The 22,404-nt window shown below is 52.2% G+C and overlaps 1 protein-coding gene and 1 long non-coding RNA gene across 3 annotated transcripts; one reads left to right on the top strand and one right to left on the bottom strand.

Moving 5' to 3' along the window:
* Window positions 1–11,692, bottom strand: IL17B (interleukin 17B). Of its 2 annotated transcripts, none has more exons than XM_038535067.1 (4): window positions 11,135–11,692; window positions 9,139–10,116; window positions 6,686–6,975; window positions 1–4,213 (listed from the first exon to the last, which is right to left on the bottom strand). In XM_038535067.1, exons 2-4 carry the CDS (start codon window positions 9,157–9,159, stop codon window positions 3,982–3,984), a joined length of 543 nt encoding a protein of 180 aa, XP_038390995.1. In that variant the 5' UTR covers window positions 9,160–10,116; window positions 11,135–11,692; the 3' UTR covers window positions 1–3,981. The 2 variants fall into 2 exon arrangements, with proteins under 2 accessions (XP_038390995.1, XP_038390994.1); XM_038535066.1 differs by having other exon boundaries at window positions 9,139–10,032.
* LOC111095596 lies at window positions 9,361–20,466 on the top strand. The gene is made up of 3 exons (XR_005358452.1): window positions 9,361–9,672; window positions 18,554–18,634; window positions 18,857–20,466. It is a non-coding gene; the product is annotated as an uncharacterized LOC111095596 (long non-coding RNA).
* The last annotated feature ends 1,938 nt before the right edge of the window (window positions 20,467–22,404 follow it).

Below are 22,404 nucleotides of genomic sequence, written 5' to 3'. Positions count from 1 at the left end.
TGGCCTAAGCAATAAAAAGGTTTTATTGGTTATGAGAATCCAGGCACAAAGCAGGCATCAGCCCATGCAGTGCCAGAGCCACTTCTCTCTGGGTCAAGGAGGGCTGCCAACAGGGCCCAGGGCGAGAGGTCTCTCCCAACTGTGAACCAAAGCCGACTCTGGGCCAGTTGGGCCCTGGCTGAACCAATTCACTGTGACTGAGCAAATACCACGCGTGCTGATTGGCTTATGACTCGGCTGCCAGATCAATCATCAGGACACAGGGGATGAAATGAAGCTGATTGGCTTAGAACAGTCAAGTCCCTCCCCTGGAGTGGAGGTGGCCTCCTCCAAAGTACAAATTTGGGAAAGGGGAAGGGGTGTGAGAGAGCAGTGCAATGTCAACCATGCACAGGATGGGACAGTGCCCTGGCCTCCAGTGGAATCAGTATGTAGTGACATCCTTTCATGGTCTATGTTTGAAATGAAGATGTGCATTTGATGATCATTGGTATTGGGCCAGGGGGCCAAGGCCAATTTCAGACTTGTCCCTGGTAACCATCCCTCCCTCGCATCCCTAAGGCTGTGTGCACAGAAGAGGCAAACCAGGACAGTTACACCTGACCCCCAATCCTTGGCTGGGGCTTTGGCTCCATGCCCTAGCTACAGTGGTGCTGGCTCGTTTTTCAGAAACTGCCTTTATCTGGGTAGACAGGTCTGAACAGCTCAGAACCAAAGCAGACAAAAATGCCCACACTTCCTGCTGGCCTGCTTCCCCAAACCCAAACCTGGGAGCTAGATTTCACCTCCTCTAAGCCAGAGATTCCTGAAGATAGCAGAAGGGAGTATGGGGACCATCGTGGCCCCAAGACCCAGCCTAGCCTTCTCAGACCAGGACAGAAGGCCCCAAGGGCCCACAGCCCTCTGGGAGAGGAGAGGGCATTGGTAGAGACTTAGCTCCCAAATCTGCCAAACTAAGAAGGGAGTCCACACTCATCCACAATAGTCCCGGGCGCAGTGTGGTGGGCATTTAAAACTCTTCGCAGGGACTCCACCCCTAGAGCAGATGACCTAGGCAAAACCTCAACACTTGGAGGAAGGGGAAGTTGTGGAGGGTAGAGCTGGGGATGATTAAGGAATGGCAAGGGTAAGAGGAGTGCCTTGCTCCAGATCCACCTTTGAAGGAGCTACAGAAGGAGCTGGGGCAGATCTTGGGCTCCCCCTAGAGGCCGCCATGCACGCGTGCATGCGTGCAAGCGTGCATTCGTTCACCAAACGCTACACCCTATTTTGCACTGGACACCGTGCTAGGTGCTGAAGATGCCGCGCTGAAGGAGGCAGATAAGGCCCCTGTTCTCGTGGAGTGGGGGGTTCTCACCAGGCAATGCAAAACATGAAACACACCTAGACTCAAACCAAAGGGTAGACCCAGCACTCTCCCTGGACTACCAAAGGTCCTGAGCTTCCTGCTGCTGCACTTATTTTTTTTTTTAAGATTTTATTTATTTATTCATGACAGATAGAGAGAGAGAGAGAGAGAGAGAGAGGCAGAGACATAAGCAGAGGGAGAAGCAGGCTCCCTGCAGGGACCCTGATGCAGGACTCGACCCCAGGATCACAACCTGAGCCACCCAGGTGCCCCTCTGCTGCTGCCTTTAAAACAAGGGACTGGGAAGGACCAGCTGCCAGCCCAGGCTCATGAGTCCAAGTTCCTAAGCTACAGAATGGTAACACTGGAAAAGACCCCAAAGATCCTAAATCCCATCTGCTCGTTTCACAGATGAGGATATCAAAGCCCAGGAAGTGGAAACAGCAACCAACATCCATATAAAACTAACTGGCATTTATTTTTTTTTTATTTTTTTTTCTAACTGGCATTTATTGAGTATCTCTGTGCGTCTGATGCTCTGGTAGGAATAGGACAGTCTGTCTTACCCAGATGAGGAGTTTCCCCACCCAACCTCTATGCCCCAGGGAACCCAAGGTCTCCCAAGACCAGAGCAACCCTCCAGCAGCTCAGTTCTTCTCATGTCCTCACCCCACAACAAGGCCTTGGAGGCTCTGGGTCCCTCGTGTGCCACTGAGGTCCTAAGACTTGGAGAGCAGGCTGTGGGGGCCTCGGAAATAACTCCAGGGAGGAGGAACGGCTGCTGAAGGCATCAGGTTGGGCTGGCACATGGAGTCTATTTTCCATGTGTCTGGAACCAGGCCAAAGCTTCCTGGGGTAATTTTAACCAGTATCCACTCTAGAACAATACCAAAAAAGGTAAGTTGCTTACTGACCCAGACAGGCGCATACCTAATCATTGCCCTTTCATGAATTAGACTCTTAAAACATTCAGAGCTAAAGCTGAAGGTAGAGTAGCCAAGCAAAGTATCCCTGTATTGGCGGCTGGCCCTCTTTATTGAAATGAACTCTGAAGTGCCAGCTATTCTTACCCTCAGAAAAGAGCCTCAGCCCCTCAGCTGTCTTGGGGCAGGGAAGGTATTTTTAGACCCTGGAACAGCTGATTTAGGACTAGCTGCAGGGGCTAGGAGGTCAGGGGGAGGATTGAGTTGCAAGGAGCTAATAGGGGGAACAGGGAGTTATCTGGGGGCAGGAATGAGCCGGGGCTTTAGGACAAGTCAATTCGCACTGCCTTTTTGATCAAAGTGTCTTGATATAAACCAGTGGTTCTCAGCAGAGGGCTGATGGAGGGAGGGAGGGGATGGGCTAGAAGGGGGATGGGTATATGGAGGGCACTTGTTATGATGAGCCCTGGGTGTGATGAATCACTAAATTCTACTCCTGAAACTAATATTGCACTATATGTTAATACACTAGAATTTAAATAAAAAACAAAAGCAAAAATAAAGCCAGTGGCTCTCCAAGTGTGGCCCCTAGATAAGCCACATCAGTATCACCTGGGAACCACTACATTAGAAATGCCAAGTTTCTAGGGCATCTGGGTGGCTCAGTTGGTTAAGCATCTGCCTTTGGCTCAGGTTATGATCTTGGGATCCTGGGATCAAGCCCAGAGTCAGGCTCCCTGTTCAGTGAGGAGTCTGCTTCTCTCTCTCCCTCCACCCCTCCTGCCCACTTGTGCTCTCTCATGCACACCTTCTCTCTCTCAAATAAATAAAATCTTTTTTAAAAGAAAAGGAAAGAAAAGCCAAGTGTCAGCTCCCACCTAAATTAGAACCACTGCATGCAGGGCCCAGCAATCTGTGTTTTAATGAGCCCTCCCCATGATTCTAGTGCTTGCTAAAGTTTGAGATATCAGTGAACCATCTAGCCAGATCCCCTGGTACATAGGCTGGAAGAATCTACACTGGTGCTTCTCAACTCTTGAGTGTTGGTTCAAAGCAAGGGATCTCAGCCCAGAAAAATGCATACCCACATGAAATTTTCAGCGGCTGGCTGGCCCAGGCTAAAACCCCCCACTCTTTGACAACCCAGAGGCTCTTCTCTAGATCGAAGGCGGCTGGCTGACCTGCAGAGAATCTCGGAGCTGAAAGAGACCTTGCAGGCCACTTACTCCAACCAGCTCCACAGTATCCATAGAGCCTCAGCACTACTGGGCCGTCCCAGAGACGAGGAGCTTACCGCTTCCTATGAGCTTGTCTGCGATTGTCCTTGACTTATTTGGGGAGAGTTAGTGCTTGCTCACTCCTATATAAGTCTATATCAACCAAGCTCCAATAACTTGGTTGAAACAGGCTTATACACCCAAATTAAAGGAAGTATGTGACTGCCCTACATGGCAGAAATGAAGGCGAGATTTTTAAAATAACCTATCCCAGTGTTGGGAGAATTCTGAGGGATGGAATATCCTCCTTCATATTGATCCGAAATCTACCTCCCAAACCTCCTATCCCCATCCAGGTTCCGGCTTTGGAGCCTCAAGGAGCAAACCCAAGGTCTTGCTCAACAAAAGACACGTTTACTTTTCACTTTTCATCGGCCTTGCTTGGCGTGGGAGTGTAAGGAGGGTGGTCTCTGGCCACCCACAGGCTCGGGGTTCAGAAGATGCAGGTGCAGCCCACCGCGATGGTCTCCATGACGGCGCGCTGGCGGCAGGGCCCGGTGCGCGGTGGCAGCGGGCACAGGCGGCGGCGCACGGGCACCTGGCTGAACACGGGCACGCTCACCATGCTGCGGTCCTCCTGCATGGTGAAGGGGTTCACGCAGCCCAGACACAGGCACCGCGCCTCTGGCAGGTCCGCAGGGACGCGGCTCGGGTCGTGGTTGATGCTGCAGGGAGGCAGGAGAGAACACTGAGTGGCAGGTGGCCGTCGCGACAGGGCAAATCGGTGCCCATGCCCGTCCCGGGACTAGATTGCCCTGTGGGGTCGCAACGAGCCTAGGGCCTTCTCTGCTCCCCGGCCACGCGCTTCTATTCTTGGGGAATGTCCTCCACGGGGAAATGATATATGAGCACATTGAGCCTCCTCCTCCCCAGAAGCGGAGTCAGGAGGCCTGGGTTCTACTCTGACTGCGGTTCTCTTCATTCAAGACACACTTTTCACCACCCACTGCAGGAGTGAACCTGTCCTAGACATTAGGTGTTCGCTGACGGACAACACAGACAGGTTCCCTCCTCGGGCCGAGAGCATAGGGACCTGCTTTGTGACCTCACCTTCCTCATGCCTCAGCTTTCTCATCTGCTAAGTTGGGGGGTGGGATGGGGAGAGAGCTTCACTGAGGACCTGCAGCATCCGCATCACCCAGGGGCTTGGTAGAAATGCAGAATCATCCCTACCCCAGACCTCCTGAATCCAAAACTGCATTTTTAGAAGATGCCCCGCCCCCCAAATCAAGGGCACAGAAAGTTTTGCAGGATCTTTACAGACCCTTCCAATTGCCACACTCCAGATATGGTAGCCACTAGCCACATGTGGCTATTTAAATGTAAGTCAACCAAAATTAGTCAGCTATGCTTCAATTAAAATAAATAAATTTAAAATAAATGAAATAGGGGGCCTGGGTGGCTCAGTCAGTTAAGCATCTGCCTTCAGCTCAAGTCATGGTGCTGGAGTCCTGTATACCCTGCTCAGTGGGGAGTGTGCTTCTCCTTCTCGCTCTGCCTACAGCTCCCGCTGCTTGTGTCCTCTCTCTCTGCTCTCTCTCAAATAAATAAATAAAATTTTAATTAATAAATAAATAAAATAATCAAAATGAGTTCCTCAGTTGCATGACTGCATGTCGAGTGCTCAATAGCCACATCAAGCTAACGCCTACCATGTTAGAATTGACATCATCACAGAAGGTTCTATTGAACATGCTCTTCTAGAGTCTCAGGACCTAAGTTGTCCAGGGAAAAATATTTGGCCAGGGAGTGCCTGGGTGGCTCAGGTGGTTAAGCATCTGATTCTTGGTTTCAGGTCAGGTCATGATCTCAGGGTCATGAGACTGAGCCCCATTTTGGGCTCCACACTCAGGAGTCTGCTTGAGATTCTCTCTCTCTCTCTCTCTCTCTCTCAAGTAAATCTTTAAACAAAAATCTTTGGCCTGATTAGTGAGTGAGGACCCTTCCAGTTAGTCTACTTCTTCATTATTCATTCAACACATATACATTTGGCCTCCTCTGTGGGTTCTGTGCTTAGAAGGTTCTCTGCTTAGAAGTAGAGAACTCTCTGCTTGAGTCTCAAGACCTAAATTGTCCAGGGAAAAATATTTGGCCAGGGCCACCAGGGTGGCTCAGCAGTTTAGCACCACCTTCAGCCCAGGGTGTGATCCTGAAGACCTGGGATCGAGTCCCATATCAGGCTCCCTGCATGGAGCCTTCTTCTCCCTCTGCCTGTGTCTCTGCCTCTCTTTCTGTGTCTCTCATGAATGACTAAATAATAAAATAAGACCTTAAAAAAAAAAAAAGAAAGAAATAGAGCTACAGCCACGGAGAGACACCGACCATATCATCTAGAGATGGCAGGTCTTGACTCGCAAACCTGGCTGTGAACCCTAATCATGTGGAGATGTATAAAATATCATTTTCTGGGCCTCTTCCTGGAGACTGTGATTGAGTGGGGCACGAGAATTCTTACATGACTCTGATGCAGGCCCTGGGAATGTGCCAGTCATTCAAAAGTGAGATGGATGTGGACACAGCAACTCACTGCCACCTGTGCGTACTGTAACTAGGAGGTGTGTACAAGGCACGCCAAAGCAGAGGAAGTGAAAGCCTTGCAGGTGCTTCAGTGGGGACATGAACCATAATACTCAGGCTCTGCCTCAACAGCTCATTTAATAACAAGCCTATAAAACCTATGAAGTGAGACTCTTAACTCTGGGAAAGAAACTGAGGGTTGCTGGAGTGGGTGGTGGGGGGATGGCTACTGGGTGACAGGCATTAAGAAGGGCACGCGATGTGACAAGCACTGGGTATTACATGAAACTGATGAATCACTGACCTCTACCTCTGAAACTAATGACGTACTATATGTTGGCTAATTGTATTTAAATTAAAAAACAAAAACCAAAAAAAAAAAAAACCAAAAAAAAAACCTACAAAGTTTTAACCAGTATCACCTCTACTTACACTGAGGAATCTGAGGCTCAGAGAAGCTAAGCTTGCCCTAAGCCACACAGCTGGTAAGAAGCAGAACCAGGAATCAAACCAGGCACCCAGATCTCTGAATCCCAGGTCTATGACAGTGATGGCAACAGTGAGCACAGTGTCCCCCTCGCCACCAGGCAGCTTGCCCATGGCTGCCCAGCCCGGCCTACCTGTAGCCCCAGGGTGACAGGCTCCTCTTGTTGGACAGCCACAGCTGCAGGTTGACCTCACACTTCCTCCTGGCCGGCTCAGAGCTGTTCCTGAGCTGGGCCACCATCTCGCTGAGATTCCTCTCGTATTCCTCCATGCGGGCGTATGGCTTCGCCTGGGACACCAGGTCCAGCGGCACCTGGTGGGGCCCTGGAGCCAGGGTGCCAGGCCGCCCTGGCCCCTTCCTCTTGCCTTTGGGGTTCCTGGGCTGGCCCAGCCCCAGGAAGATGGAGATGGTGAGAAGGAACAGCTGGGGAAGAAGGCCACACGTCAAAGGTAGGAGAGCCAGGTCTCCCTCTGGGCCAAGACTTGAGGCCCAGGGAGAAGAGAGGGAAGAGAGCCTCTGCCGGGGCCCACCCGCGCTGGCCATGCCTGGCCTGGTCCCGCCCGGCCGCCACATGTGTACCACACGTGTGTACGTACCATAGTCCTCACTAAGTCCTACATTGGCACCTCTTAAACATCTCCCCACCCTTCCATTTCTCTATCCGAGCAACCATCCTCACTTCCCTCAAAAGCCTCCTACCTGGTCTCCCCAAATCCTCCCTGGCTCATTCTATTCTCTGTTCTCCAGATTGTGGACCAGCACAGCTGTTTGAAATGCAAATCTGATCATGTCACCCTCCAGCTAACAGTTCCCCCTGGAGGTAACAACACCCCGACTCCACCACACAGTCTGACCTCTGCCTCCTCAGATCACCCCTGGCTTCCTCTCACTCCTGTGCTCCGGCCTCTGGCCTGCTCTCAAGCCCTTCTTCCCACCGCGCTCCTTCCTGCCACAGGGCCTTTGCACAGGCTGCCATCTGCAGAGTCCTGCCTCCCCTCCCCTTCTAAATGCCTCTTACCCCTCATGTCTCAGCCCAGTGTCACACCCTAAGGGATGCCTTAGGGGACTTTCTTGGGCTCTCAATACCACACGCCCTCGTTGCTCGACTACAGACTTAGTTTGTGTGTGTGGCTCTTTTTTTTTTTTTATTTTTTTTTTGTGTGTGGCTCTTTTATACACACCCTCCGCCACTAAGCACAGACTCCATGTGGACAGCCATTGCCATGGTTTCCACATACTGTCTCATCCCCTGTGCCTGGGTCCCTAAACGGCTGTCACTATGCCTGCCCTCTTGTAGCTCACGGTCCGGAGAAGGGGGACACACAGTAGGCAAGGAATAAGCCCCTAAATATCTTGGAGCTTGTTGCTGAGGAGGAGCTGGCTGCATGTGGCTAGAGATTAGGGCCACCCGCTCAGTCTGGTGGCAGTGGAGCGGCCCTGCAAGGCCTTTCTGGGGAGCCGGCAAGGTGAGGTGAAGGGTAAGAGGGAGGGGAGGTGGGGGGGGGGTAGTCTAAATACCTCACAGTGAGGTGGGGTCAATGTGAGAGGAGGTTTGAGTTGGTGAAGAGCTTTGCTAGGGAAACCACAAGGCTTAACTAGAGAGAGCAGGGGAGGGAGCGTGAGATGAAGGTGGGGAGAGGGGCATCAAGGCTGAGGATCCCTGTTGGATGCCATGACCCCTGTGCTCCCCTCCTCTGCACCCACCCCATCCACACCTTACACACCCGTATCCAACCTCACCAACCATCCTCCCCCTCTCCCCCCACTGAACCGAGAGTGTCAGGCAAGTCTCTGGCCTGCTCAGGAGAAGCCCCAGGGAGCTGGCAGGAGGACCCAGGCTCTGAGGACCCAGGCTCCTCAGCAAGCAGGGGAGACAAGGGCCAGAACGTGGGTGGGGCCCAGGACTCTCCAGAAGGCAGGACTCTTCAAGGGGGTTTCAGCCGGTCCCTGAGTCTAACCAGGGGCCCCCCTGCCCTGAGTCACTCCCCTCACCACCTGCACAGCCCATGCTGAACTCTCCAGGCTACCCAGCAAGTCCTGCCCCCTGGAAGCAAATTTCAGCAAAGCCCCTCCTGGCAGCGCAAAATCCACCAAGTCGCTCAATTCTTCCTTTTAGGTCCTGGATCCCGGTGCAGAAAAATGCCTCCTTAACAATTGGCTCTCTCCTCTGCGCTTCTCACAGGGACTCCGGGAAGCCCAGAACAGAACCAAAGTCGCCCCTCCCTGGGGATCAGAAACAGAAGGACTTGCCCAAGGTCACACAGCCTGGATCCCAGGCCCCGGGGACTCTCTGGACCCCCCCCAATAACGGGGTTTGCCAGGATCTCCCCCGATGGCTTCGGCCTGGAGGGGCCTCGCTGCGAGGCCGAGCCCGAGCGGGTGCAGGGGCCTGAGCCGGCGGCCAGGGCTGCGGCTCTGAGACCGTCTCTGTTTCTGTCTCGCCCTGGGGGAGACGGCAGAGGGAGAGCTCGGCCTCTGCAGATTCCAAGGCAAACAGAGGCGGCCATTAATCAATAGGAAAGAAGGACCGAGACGCTGCGGCCCTAAATGGGGTGGGGGTGGGGCGGGTGGGGAAGCGCCACGTACCAGGTTGTGCGGCCAGTCCATGGGGCCGGGCGGTTGGCCTGCAGCTGCCGCCCGCCTGGAACCCCAGATGCCTCCGCCAAGAGAATGGCAGCAACAGGATGGAGCGAAGCAATTATAGCTCGTCAGGGGGCTGCTGGGGGTGGCTGGGGGGGCTCGTCATCAGCTGGGAGCCTCGGCCCGGCTGGCTGGGCCCGGCGCAGCGGCAGGCGGCGAGGGGCGTGGGGCAGGCCAGGAGCCGGGCCGAGGTGCCCGGGGGCTGTTGACTGAGGGACAATGCCCTGTGTGTCTGGCGGGGCTCTGGCGGGTGGCACCTCCGTCTGTGGCCTGCGGCTAGCCACCCGGCCAGCACCCACAGGGCCGGCTGAGACAATCAGCTTCGTTTGCTTTGGGGACGGCGAGGGGGTGAGGGTGGAGGAGGGACGGGCTGTCCGTTGGTCAGGAGAGCAAATGTTCTCGGCTGTGCTGGCCAGGAGCGGACGCAGGCCCCATCTCCCAGGGAGACAGCCCAGGCCCTCCGGCCTCAGCCAGCCCCAGGTGAGTTCAATGGCCCTGGGTGATCGGCGTCCCACCCACTTAGTTCACAGGCGGGGAAACTGAGGCCAGAGCCGGGAAGGGGGCTTGTCTAGGATTACGCAGCGGGTTCGAGGTGACAGAGCTGGGATTCAGACCTGGTCCCCGTGCAGGGCTCCCTCCCCCACCCCTTGCTGTTTGTCTTGGGGTATTTTCTGCACAGTTCCGGCCTGCCGTGAACATGCTTCTGCATCTGTGCTCTCACGCGGGCCAAGTCGCCGTTCATGAGGTCTTTGTGGCTGGTTGTTCTGGCCTCCCCGATGTAGGGCTCCCCGTCCGTGGCTGTCTGTCACTTTGACTCTTTCTCAGCCTCAGTTTCCTTCTCTGTAGAATGGGAGTCATGCCCAGGAGTCAACAGTGGCCTGGCCCATTTCTTCCCGAAATCTTTCCGAGTCTCACGTCCCACCTCTCTAGAATGGGGGTAATGACAGTGGCCACCACATGGGGCCGTTCAAAGGAGGAAAGGAAATAAGCCACGTTAAACAGCTGGCCCAGTCCCTGGCGGGTAGTAAGTGCTCAATAAACACTTAGCTGTTTATGACGAAAATGATTATGATGAAATAATCACATAATTGTTATTACAAACATTAGCTATTCTAATTAGCATGAGAGCCAGCGTGGTTCTCGTCGCTCAGCCAACTCTCCCTCCTTGCCCCTCGGGCCCCCCCGAGAGAGCTCCGGGCTTCACAGGCTCCGGCCACAGTGTGGTGAGCTGGGGTGACCCCAGGGGCTACGGGTCCTGAAATCCCACGCTGAACTGGCCAGCCCCGAGGGTCCAGGTCTCTCCGCTCAAGCGAACCGAACAGTCCAGCCTGCTTTGAGGGAGCCAGTCCGCCCAGGGCAGCGGAGGAGGGTAGGAGAGAGCGTGCAGAGGACAGGGAGGGACACGGTGAATGAACAAACATCTAGGACTGCACCGTGGCGCTCAGGGCCACTCCTGGCCATTTACAGGAATAGGCCGAGGGGGAGAACAGAGTGCGACGCGCTGCCGAATGTCACAAGATTAATCTGTCCGGGGCAGGTTTCCACAGCATAACTGAGAAACTGGCTGAGGCTGGAGCTCATCGAGAGATACCACCATATTTGGTCAAATACTAGACAGGACTCTATTCTATCACTGGAAACTCCAGAGGGAGGGGGACTCTGAAAATACCTCCTCAGGCAGCAAGGGCCCCCACTCCCATCCCAGGCCGCCCCGGCCCCACCCCACTGTCCTCCGAGCTAGTGTGACGGGGTGAGGGATGGGGGCAGCCTCCTTGCTACCCCTCTGCTGCTGCTGGCGGGTGGCGGGAGCAGCATGCAGCTGGGGGGACCCCACCCCCCACCCCGGCCGGCATCCACGGAAAGGGAAATGAAAAGATAGGGACCTGGCTGCCAGGGGGGTCCTCTGCTTCTCAGGCCCCCCGCAACCACCACACTCTCCTACCTGCTGGCCACATGCACCCTTGCTTCTGTATCCCAAAGTCAGGACTTAGCTGTCTGGGCTTCCAGCTCGGTGCTTGTCAACGTAGACTCCGGGGTCCTGGCCTCGGCGCTCTGACAACGCAGGCCCGGGAATCTGCGCCTCACAGGAGCCGGTCTGGGAGCTACAGGAGTCCTCACCCACTCTCCACATTCCCGCACCCCACCTCCACTCCAGCACGGGAGGAGAAGGGGGCAGGTGGGGCTGGGCCTCAGTATCAGTGCCGGAGTCAGGAGAGGCTAGTTAGAGCACGCCTCAGTCTCTTCTTCCCTCGCAGCGTATACCGACAGCTTGGGGCCAGGCTGGGACTTGGGGCCCCAGACTCCTCCCAGTAGGGAGGGGGACACCTGTGGGGGTACCCAGGCAGGTGCTTGGGGAGTCACGGAGGGCCCCAGTGACCATCAGTGGGTTTCCCATTCCTGGGCCATCTCAGGCCTGGAAGGCAGTCCCTTCCTCCAGCCTAGGTCTCGAGAAAACCACCGAAGGGTCATCTGCCCTCAGGGATGTCCTGAGTGTGAAGCTTGTCCGACTACAGTGGGACCAACCTAGGTCTGAGAGAGAGGCCTAAGAACGTGGGCGTCAGTGTTTCTGCCCCACAGCAAAGTTGGGGTCCTTAGGTCTTCTTTCACGGGAAGTGGTGGGCACTCATAACGGAGGCCCCGGGCGGGGGGGCTGGGAAGGGGGAGGCAGGGGGTGGTCTTGCTCAGGGCCACCAGAGCCCTCGGCGGCAGGGCCCGCCTTGAAGCGGCGCTGTGCTCGCCACCAGGTGGCGCCACCAGAAAGCCAGACAACCCTGAAGAGTGTCGCATGCCCAGAGGGAACCATCCCCGCCCCTTCCCTGGAATGGGCCCTGGCGCTGAAACTGAGGGGACCAGGTGACGGGGCATGGGTCCTGTGCCTGCCCTCTGGCCTCCCGAGCGACCCTACTGTCAGGGTCCAGCTCCAGGGACACCTCCCATGTCAGAGCAGCAATGGCACAGGCTGCCAAGGGGGGGGGGGCAAGGATGGGGTGCAGGCTTCTGTCTGCTGTGTGAATGATTCCTTCGCTTGGAGCATCCACCATGTGCTGGGCCCCAGGCGTTTGTCTGCTGGACATCAGAAATTTCAGGAAATAACAATTAGTAATAATAATAGCTACTGCTTAATGTCTATTTACTGACTGCCAGGCACTGTGCTAAGTCCTTCGTGAGCACTGTTTCAGTAAATCTTCCCAGCCACCCTGTGGTGAGGTCCTAATTTTATCCCTCATCTACGAACGGGGAAACTGAGGCTCAGGGAGCCCAAAGTCACAGAGGATTCAAAGCAAGGTTGTCTGATTAGTGTACATGCTGTCCCCTGCAGTGAGGGGAAGGAGAGGAGAGTCACAGCCAGGAGAGGGCAGGGGGTGTCCAGCTGGTCACGGAGGAGGGCCAATGCTTGCCTCGGCCTCCCCATGACATCCTCAAACGAACTGGACCATGAGTGCTGGGGAGGTCACTGAGCCCAAGCCCAAACCAGAGTCCTCAAGAGGATCTGAGAGCTCCCAGGGCATGAGCACGGCACCCAGCAGTGTTCCTGGCACGTAGTAGGCATTCACAAGGTATTTGATGCATTGCCTCAAGCCAGCTGTATGCGATATGGAGTGTTAATGCTGGAATGGAAAATGGGAGGCCCGAGCCACAGGGACCTGTAGAGGGGGTGGGGGATAGCCCAGGGGTAAGAGTTCAGACTCTAGAGATCCACAGATCTGAGTTTTAATCCCGCCTCTACCAGTTCACAGCTGTGTGACCTCGGGACAGTCACTTGACTTCTCTGAGCCTCAGGTTCTTCTGCACAGTAGAGATTATAACTTGGCCTGGCTGGAACGTTGTGAAGATCAAATGAGATCATGCATGTTAAAGCAGTTAGCAGAGTGCCCGACAAAAGCAAATGCTTAATTAAAGGTAGCTGCTGTTGTTGTCACTGTTCTTGTTAAAACAGGTAGTGATTTGGGCCTTCAAGGTTGCTTCTGGAATGTTCTTAGGTGGGAAGGGCATGGTACAGCGGGAACAAGGATAGAACCTGCTGAAGAACGCAGCGGCCCTGTTTCCAACGGGCCCACCCTAGAGCCAGGAGGACCTGTGGGATTCAGTGTAAAGACTTGCCCGAGCGGCCCAGTAAGGTCTGGGGAGGCAGGAGACTAACAGGCGCCTCTGCTGCGAGATGGAGGGGGCTGTGGCCAGGAGGGCGCATCCTCCACAGGAGGTCTTGGCTCTCCTGCCATGCTGCCCACCCCGCCCGCCACCCTCCTGGGTAGGAGTCTTTCTCCCAGGCCCATATTTGCACAAATGCCTGCCTCACTGCTCACTCCAGAGCCCCAGCCAAGAGGCACTATTTTAAGCTCCCTGGACGGGAACACTGTTGGTGGGAACAGACCCAGCCAGCAAGCTCCCAGTTCTCAAAAAAGGGAAAGGCCTGGGCAAACGGCGGCCCCTGAGATGTGCAGAGGGACCGCCACATCCACATGATCCTCTGCCCAGGCCAGGTGCCAATGCCTCCTCCCCCATGGGGGGCAGTCAAGGGAATGGGAGTCAGGGTAGGACTCAAGAGGTGGACTTGTGTTCTGGGACTGGGTGGCTAAGGCCTCCCTTCTGCCTAGCAGCCAGCCTTGAAAACACCAAGCTTGTGTTTCTGAATTACAGATCGACTCCACCCTGTACCTAGTCTCTGGTTAGTGCTCACTACCCATAGGCCCTCAGAGCCAAGGGATGTCTTGTGCAGCCCCCACCAGCATAGGATCCCCTTTTAAAGCACCTTAGCTGAACACCTTCACAGTAGGGAGATTTCTCTCTGAGGGCGCACATCCTACTTTTTAAAGCCTTAGTGGTTGAAAAGAATAATTATAAGAGTGTTCTCTCTCATTATGCTGAAGTTCCTGCCTATGATGTGATACGGCGTAGTGGGAGACGGCCAACTTCAGAGATGGTGGTCGGACACTTACCCAATCCCTCTTATGTGCCCGTGTCCACTTCTCCTAACCTCAGTGAGCCTCAGTATCCTCCTAGAGATGTTTAAATGGATTTCTCAAAAAAATTTATGATTTTCCTGGCATATAACTAATACTTAATATTTGGCCAATTCTGCTGTTTTTATCATCATTTGGTTGGGTTCGTGTGCACCCAAGTTGGGTGGACAGTATTCTCCTGCGTGTATATGCTATTTTTGCTCTTTGATTGCATATAGGCCAATATTTAAAGCACGGACTTTGAACCAGAGTGACCTGAACCCCAGCCCCTGTACACAACTGCTGGGTTACCTTGGGCAAGTGACCTAACCTCTCTGAGCCTGTGTGTATCCTCCTGGAAAGGAGGGGGATCTAACAAGATAACGCATGTCAAGTGCCTGGCATGGCGTGGTGCTCAATGAAAGCCCTGTGATTATTTTGTTTTACACATTGTTCTTTGTTCTTGCTCAGTCAGGTTGAAGAGAACAATTCTGGTCAGCTCTCTTCTAGAGCTTTTTAACTGCCAGAGTCCCAGTCATATCCCTGGAAAAAGTGAGCTCCCCATCTGCCAGGTTGGTTTAGTAGAGGGCCGAAGACCAGTTGGGAGTGGTATCCGGGAGATTCACGAAAAAGAAAGTGGGGTGCCTGGTTGGCTCAGTCAGTAGAGCATGCAACTCTTGATCTCACAGTCGTGAGTTCAAGCCCCACACAGGGGCATGAAGCCTATTTAGAAAAAATTAAAAAAAAAGAAAGGGTTGGGTTCACTGAATTTTAAAAGTTCCCTTCCAGCCTGAGAGGCTTGGGTCCACAGGTGGGGCTGTCCTGCCTGCCTCCATTTGTCCAGACCTGGAACAGGAAGGAGCCCAAAGAGGCTCATGAGGGACATGGATTAAACAGCCTGTCCCTGGGGCAGACAGAGGCGCCGGGCCCCCAGCCCACCGGCATATCCTCCCCTTGGTCCCGGGGGATGTTTATCCTTCCGTCAGAGTTTATAGGACGTCGTCTGGACTTACAAGATCCAGAGTCCTGGCTTTTCCCTGAAAGCTGTTGGCCCCTCCCCCTGCTGGGTGGGTCCACATTTATTTCGGGTAGGAGGCTCCATTCTCCAGCAGAAGCAGGAAAAGGGGACCACATGAGAAATGTTCTCTGTAGACCCCCAGAGCCCAGATCCTGTGGAGGAAGAAGCCTGGGCTGGGGTGGGTGTGGGGGTGGGAATAAAGAGGTTGGTGTCTCCCAGTTGTTTACAGGAGAGGAGTCCTCAAGGGGAGGCAGGGTGGAGAGGGGAATTCCTTCATAGCTTGGGTTCAAAGGCCCGCTCCCCAAACACAGCTGAAAGCCATGGTACTGCTCAGAGTCTGCCCTACATATTGGCTTCTGTTACCGGCTCAAATAGCACTGTTTTCATTGTGTTTGTTTTGGTGTCTGGGTGAGTGCGAATTCTCGGACGGGGTCTTGCAAGTGCGAGCCTTGGAGTCATGGGGTGGGAGCCTCTTGCAGACCGTGAACGTGGCTTATTCTCACATCTGCTTCTCAGTGCCCGACTTGGGAGCCCGGGGGCAGCTATGACCAGGGCCAGACTTGCCGGAGTGCAGGAGGAACCCTGAGAGCTACCCAATACCCACCACTTGGGGGGACAGGTGGTGAGACAGCTCCCACTGCCCTTAGCAAGGAGCCTTGACAGCTGTAACCAAGGCCTCTGTCCCCACCCTGCTTCCCGATCTAGACACCAGCCTCAGAAACATACAGGCTCTCAGGGCTACGGTGAGTCCCAACCCAGGCTCCCTGCAGAAGGAGGTCTGAACCTCCCAGCTCTGCGGCATGAACCCATCAGCTGAGGATAATGAGAAGCTGCCCCAGGTGGTGGTTTAAATACCTTGCCCAGGATGCTCTGCATGTTTCTATGAGCTGTGACTTTAAGATATAGGCAGTGAAGAGCCTTGAGAGTTCTTGAGGAGGGTCCACTCACTTCTTGACAAATACATAGTGTGCCAGGCACTGTGCTCAGGCCTGGGCGTAGAGCAGTGAACAGCTAAAACAGTTCCCGAGCTCACGTTCTTGAAAAGGATGGTAGATACAACAATATTGGTATTTGAGGACCAGCCTTAGGCACTGTGGCTGGGCATCCTTCCTCACCATCTCCTATACCTCTTGCATCCATGAGCATGACTGGAGCCCATGACCTCAGCATTCAGGGCATGTGGAAGCAGGTACAATGTCTTCTTGCCGATGTGACAAGAATGTGACATCTTGCCAAATTGCTACTGAAAGGTTGGTTCTCATAAATACTATATTGGTGAGGGAAGAGGAAGAAACGGCTGGTGGGGAATCCGACCACATCCAAAGTCGGTTCCCAGGAAAGAAGCCTCCATGATTGTTCTAATGTTAGAAGACAGGTCCAAGGGGCACCTGGCTGGCTCAGTCAGAGCATGTGACCCTTGATCTCGGGGTCATGAGTTCAAGCCCCATGTTGGGTTTAGAGATTATTAGAAAAATAAATAAACTTTTAAAAAAATATTTTAAAACATGAGAGACTCCTAACTCTGGGAAATGAACAAGGGGTAGTGGAAGGGGAGGTGGGCGGGGGTATGGGGGTGACTGGGTGACCGGCACTGAGAGGGGCACTTGACAGGATGAGCACTGGGTGTTATACTATATGTTGGCAAGTCGAACTCCAATTAAAAAAATATACAGGGGATCCCTGGGTGGCGCAGCGGTTTGGCGCCTGCCTTTGGCCCAGGGCGTGATCCTGGAGACCCGGGATCGAATCCCACGTCAGGCTCCCGGTGCATGGAGCCTGCTTCTCCCTCTGCCTATGTCTCTGCCTCTCTCTCTCTCTCTCTCTCTCTCTCTCTGTGACTATCATAAATAAATAAAAAATAAATAAAAAATAAATAAAAAAATATACAAAAAAATTTTTCTTTAAAGAAGACAATTTCAAGGTTTGTGGCCCTGGAAGACAGAAGTGGTACAGCCTTAGGGCCCAGGCAGATGCTGGTGGTAAAGGTGATAGCTTCTGTGTGTACCACTGTAAGTGCTGTAAGTCCCTGACTTTATTTACTCCCTTTATCAACCCCATGTGAATATAAAGGTTTTTACAGAAGAGGAAATTGAGGCCAGGGAATGGAAGCACAATGAGAACAGGGGCAGAGCTTAGGATGAAAACCTCGGTCCCTGAGGCCACTTTTGACCCACCACCCCACCCTAACCTTTGCCACAGTTTAGGGAATGAGCTTTGGAACCAGGCAGTGGTGAGAGGTGGACACCCAGGTGTCTACACCCAGGTGTGTAGGCAACATGCACAGAGCACCAAAGTCCATCCAAATTCTCTTTGACGTGTCCAGGCTGTGCTCTGTGAAGCAGCCTACATTGAAGGGAAATGTGTTTGGCAAGAGGGCTTGGTGCCAGGTGGACATGTTTTCTGAGTCAGCTCTGGAGAGAATTCGAGGGTCGGGCTGACCCCAATCTCTCTCTCTCCCAATAGTGCGCTCTTGGAAAAACTGGGATTGTTTTGGGTCTGGTGATTACATAGCTATGTCCACAATTTTTGTCTTCCATATTAGGATTATTGGGATTCCCTTGCATTCTATCCCATTATCTCAACCACAGGCCTAGCTCTGACACAATCTTTTTAGAATTACCTACAAATCTTCACATGTTTTAGGCTGTTTCTTCGAATCTTAGGATCAGCAGGACCTTATAGTCATTTTGCTGGCTTCCCAAGGATAGTAAATGATCCCAAGTCTCTTATCAGGCTCTGTTTGATTTAAATGTCTACCTCCCCCCTCCTTCCGTCCGCTGATGACAAATTTGCTCTTTGAGAACATACAGAACAAAGCTGCTCCTTCTGCCCTATGACAAGCAGTGTCAGTCAGGATGGGTCACATTGTGCTGCGGTAACAAACAACCCCCAGACCTTGGAGGCTCACTCCAGCAAACATGTCTCACTCACCTCTGTTACAAGTCCTGGGTGTGCTCTGCTCATCAGAATTGCTCAGAGACCCAGAGTGATGGGACACTTCTACAAGTATCACAGCAGGATCAGAGGTTTGGAGGTTGTGGGTTTGTAGAGGTTGAAGAATGGGTTCCGGATTCTCTGCTCCAACCACTTATTTCCTTCCACCAAATTCTTTCCTCTCTTTAAGTGTCAGTTTCTTATCCATAAAATGAAGATAATGAGAAAGGAGCAACCTCACAGATTTTCTGTGAGGTTAATTGAGAGGATGGATTTAAGCTCTCATTGTGGAGCCTGGTTCATAGAAAGAACTCCATAAATGTCAGCTGTTACGATGTTAACATAATATTGTTAACTTACTGGTGGCTACCGTCCCCGGACAGCACAAGCCCCGCTCTTTCCATTGTTCCCCATCTTGGCCAGTTGGAATTCCTTGGAAGAGTTAAGGAATTCTTTTTTCCTTCCACAGGTCATTTTCACATTTTTTGGTCATGCATTGTATTTCATGAAGGAGGAGCTTGATTGAGGGCTCAAAGCCGAGGCAGAAAAGGTATATCTACGTGTCTTGCCAACCCCAAACTAGATGTATTCTGTTCAAGGTTCATGACCAAGATCTTTTGGAAAGTCCAGAGAAGAGAGGTCAAATTTGGAGAAGAATCCTTGCTTGAGATAAAACCCCTTGGTGGAGAGATTCAGAAATCAAACTATAGAATATCCAAGTTAGAAGAGACGTGTAGAATGAGCAAGTGTCATCAGCTCTTCTCTTTTACAGATGGGGACACGCAAGACCAGAGACGGAAAGAGACTGATACAATGTGACACAGCAACTCAGTGTCAGAGATGAGGCCTGAGCCCACTCCCCTTAATCCCAGTCTTGGGGCTTTCCACACACCACAGAAGAGGACAAAGGGACAACATTCTTCACCGTTGGGATGGGGGCGGTGGGTGGGGGTGGAATCTCCTTGGAATTACGGCTTGTCCTCATTTCATGGAGTTATACTCCAGCGGAGTTGTAAAGTTAAGAACTTTATAAACATTACCTTATTAAGGCTTCTTGAAAACCCAAAGTCACAGCTCCTCTGGGTCATGGGACATGCGTTGAGCATCCAGTGAACAAACAAAGGGTAACATTACATTTTTCACTTCGTTTAGGAAACCTGGCTTCTAATTATAGGATTTGTTTAACAGTCCTGAATGGTTTACGAAGGCTTGGATCAGCGTCAGTCCTGAGGAGTGTCAGCAGGGGAGACATAGGCAGGGTGGAGGCAGGGAGGCAGGGACAGGCCTCAGCGGCAAAGGGGAGAGATGATAGACAAGGTCAATTTAAGCCAACGCCTGGAGGGCATTAATTTTCCCTAAAAACCCCAGCCAGGTTGCTCCCAGTTGGAAATGATCTCCAATGACCAGTACCATAACCTTTTCACACAGGGACAATGACATGAATTAGCTCGAGGGCAAGCAGGTGAAACAAGGATCACATTACTATTTGGTGCTCTGTCAAACTGAATCCCTGCAAAGGGGCAGGTTATCCTTAGCACACCCTCTTCCCCTTCCGGAGATATGGGCCGGGGGCTGGCTCCAGCTCCTTGCTTACATAAATAAATAACTTTATTTTAAGCAAGCTATTTTTTAAAACAAATCTTTATAACTTCTGTAAAATACTATTATATGCATATATCATATTCCCTTAACACAGATAGAAAGTAGAAAAGATAGAAGGAATATAGAAGTCCCTCATGTTATATATAACTAATAATATAATGTAATAGGAAAAAAAAAAAAGAAAAAAAAATGTAATAGGTAATTAAGTCCCTATGGTTAAGCTCACCATCTAAGGAGGCAAGGAGGCTATCTAAGGAGACTCAGGGGACTAGGAAAGGAAATGTTATGAGGCTGCAAGTGCTCCCCACCACTAATACAGCCCAAGTCAGGATAGAACGATCTTACCAAGCTGCTTCCAGGCCAAGACATGTAAGGTCCAGCCCATCTACCATAAAGCCACATTTCCCTCCTCACTCAGGCCTCCATTGCAAGCTCAGCCCAACGCCGTGCCCCCCCTCGCCCCGGACTCAAGGAAACCCCTCAAACCCTCACCTTGTCCCAAACATCTCACTGCCTCAGTTCCTGAGTTACCACATATGCTCATGTACGTACACACACCCTCCCCTCTAAGTCCCTTGGACTACCCAGGTCTGTGCTTTCTTGAAGCTTAGGTTTGTGATTTCCAAAATGGGGGTGGGGGGGTCATTCAAAGCCCAGGAAAAATATTAGGCTCTTCTCTTTTTACTTCTAAATTCTCTCATTTCTATTTTTTATTTTTTTAAGAAATTATGATATATTAGCAAAATGGTACTTTATAGAATTTATAAAGATTTATTTTTAAATCCTAAGGGGCACCTGGGTGGCTCTATCAGTTAAGCATCCAGCTCTTGATTTTGGCTAAGGTCATGAGATGGAGCCCCACATCAGGCTCCCAGCTCAGCCAGGAGTCTGCTTGGGATTCTCTCTCCCTCTTGCCCTCTGCCCCTCCCCACATATGCTCCCTTGCTCATTCTCTCTTTCTCTCTCTCTCTCTCTAAAATAAATAAATAAATCTTTAAAATCAATTTTAAAATTTATTTATTTTTAAAAACTGCTGTTAACTTCTAGGGGTTTATGATGAAAAATGTTGAGTTCCCCTGGACCAGGACTTGGAACTTAATCCTCCTTAACTCGAGTAGAGTGAGGGGACCTCCCCTAGCCTCCAGGATTTCAAATCCTCCTGAATTGAGAAACAAAGTACCTATCATTCTTTCTGATTCTTTCACATCCTGAGCAGCTTGGACATTTAGACACAGGAAGACAGCAAATAAATAGTAAATTCATTAGTAAACTATGGCAAACCCAGGATTCAAATCCAGATCCTATGGGCTCCAGAGCTATGCTGGATTCCATCCATGGGTGTGACACACAGATTAGTGACATAGATCTATCCCTACTTTCAGCCCTTCACTCGGTACTTCTGCACAGAGTAAGCATCAGTAGCGTTTCCAAAACATTTACCAACACAGTAATGTTGGTTTGGGGTCAACAGCATGAAAGGGGCAGAGGGCCAGCCCACCCTCCATGTCTCCTGACATTTTCTTAGTCAACCCGCCACCTCTGCAGTCCCATTGGTATGGGAGAGCTCAGGCTTTGCCTTCCTTGCACATCACCTGATGGAAGCAGGAAGTTCCATGAGGCAATGCTGAGGGAGAGGATGCATCCCCTTGGGAGGCTGCTCTTGAGACCCCAGGTTTACTCATGTGCAAAGTAGGGCAAAAAGTCCCACCTGTCTGCCTGCCTTGGGGATCCTTGGGAGGATGCACAGAGTACAGGACAGGGTCTGGGGCAGAGGCTGCAGGGGGCAGATGGTCTGGTAAAGAATAGTGCCAAGAGGGTGTTGTTCAGGTGGTCTCGGGTGGGGGTCGAGGATCTCTACTGCCCAAGACAAAGATGGGTTGGTGATGGACTGGCAGCAAGGAAGCTCCCACCACCATCATCAAACACCCTAGAAGTACCTCCTTTCTCACCTCCCCATAAAAACCAGGGTCAAATTGCTCACTCATGCCCTTTCGAAACAGGAAGGATGGAGACTCAGGCAGTTCTGGCCCACTGGGACTGGGAAGAAGAGCAGGCCAGGAGTACACTACCCAGTCTTACAGGCACTGAGGACCTCAGCCATCTGGCACGTCAGCCAAGTGACTGCTTCTCCATGTCCAATGTCACTTTTCTTTAATGTCCAGATCCAGTGGCTTCAGCTCCCTGCCCACACTTTCGGCAAGTGCAGGGAATTATCTCCTTTTGCTTGAACTTTAGGGGAGCTTAAGTTCCTCCTGAGTCGGTCTTCACTTGGCACGGCCTGCCTCTCCAAGGCAAGGCGCCAACACCCACTCTTCTAGGCCTTCATGTGACAGAGACACCCCCACGCAAAAACACCACAAGTACCAGGATGGGCCGGGCAGCATTGTTGGTACTAGCAAGGGATTGCAAACCTTCAAAACGCTCAGCCCTATGTTCATGCAGGACTGGTAGCACATCCACCCAGTGGGACCCTCTCCAGCCATTAAAAGAACGAAGCAGCCCTCCCTGTAATGCTAGGCTGCAGTATCCGAGATGTGTGATTAGGGAAATGAAGTCAGTGTAGAAGTGTGAGCAGTGTGCTCCTACGTGTAGACAACATGCCAGGGCCGTATATGCGCCTATGTGTGGGTGAACTTGTGAGTATTCACAACCATCTCTGCAAGTATAAGCAAAACTTGGTAACAGAGATTTGCTCCAAGGAAGGAAGTCAGGGGATGA

The sequence above is a fragment of the Canis lupus genome, chromosome 4 (genome assembly GCF_011100685.1).
Source record: "Canis lupus familiaris isolate Mischka breed German Shepherd chromosome 4, alternate assembly UU_Cfam_GSD_1.0, whole genome shotgun sequence".
NCBI lineage: Eukaryota > Metazoa > Chordata > Mammalia > Carnivora > Canidae > Canis > Canis lupus.
The sequence above is the reverse complement of the archived record's forward strand: the minus strand, read 5'-3'. Positions and strand labels throughout refer to the sequence as shown.

Bases quoted from the DNA above. Each gene is read 5' to 3' on its own strand.
- IL17B (XM_038535067.1), bottom strand. From the start codon at position 9,159: ATGGACTGGCCGCACAACCTG. The intron at 6,976-9,138 runs GTACGTGGCGCT...CTTCTTCCCCAG, and splicing joins TGGACTGGCCGCACAACCTG to CTGTTCCTTCTCACCATCTC. The intron at 4,214-6,685 runs GTAGGCCGGGCT...GCCTCCCTGCAG, and splicing joins CTGTCACCCTGGGGCTACAG to CATCAACCACGACCCGAGCC.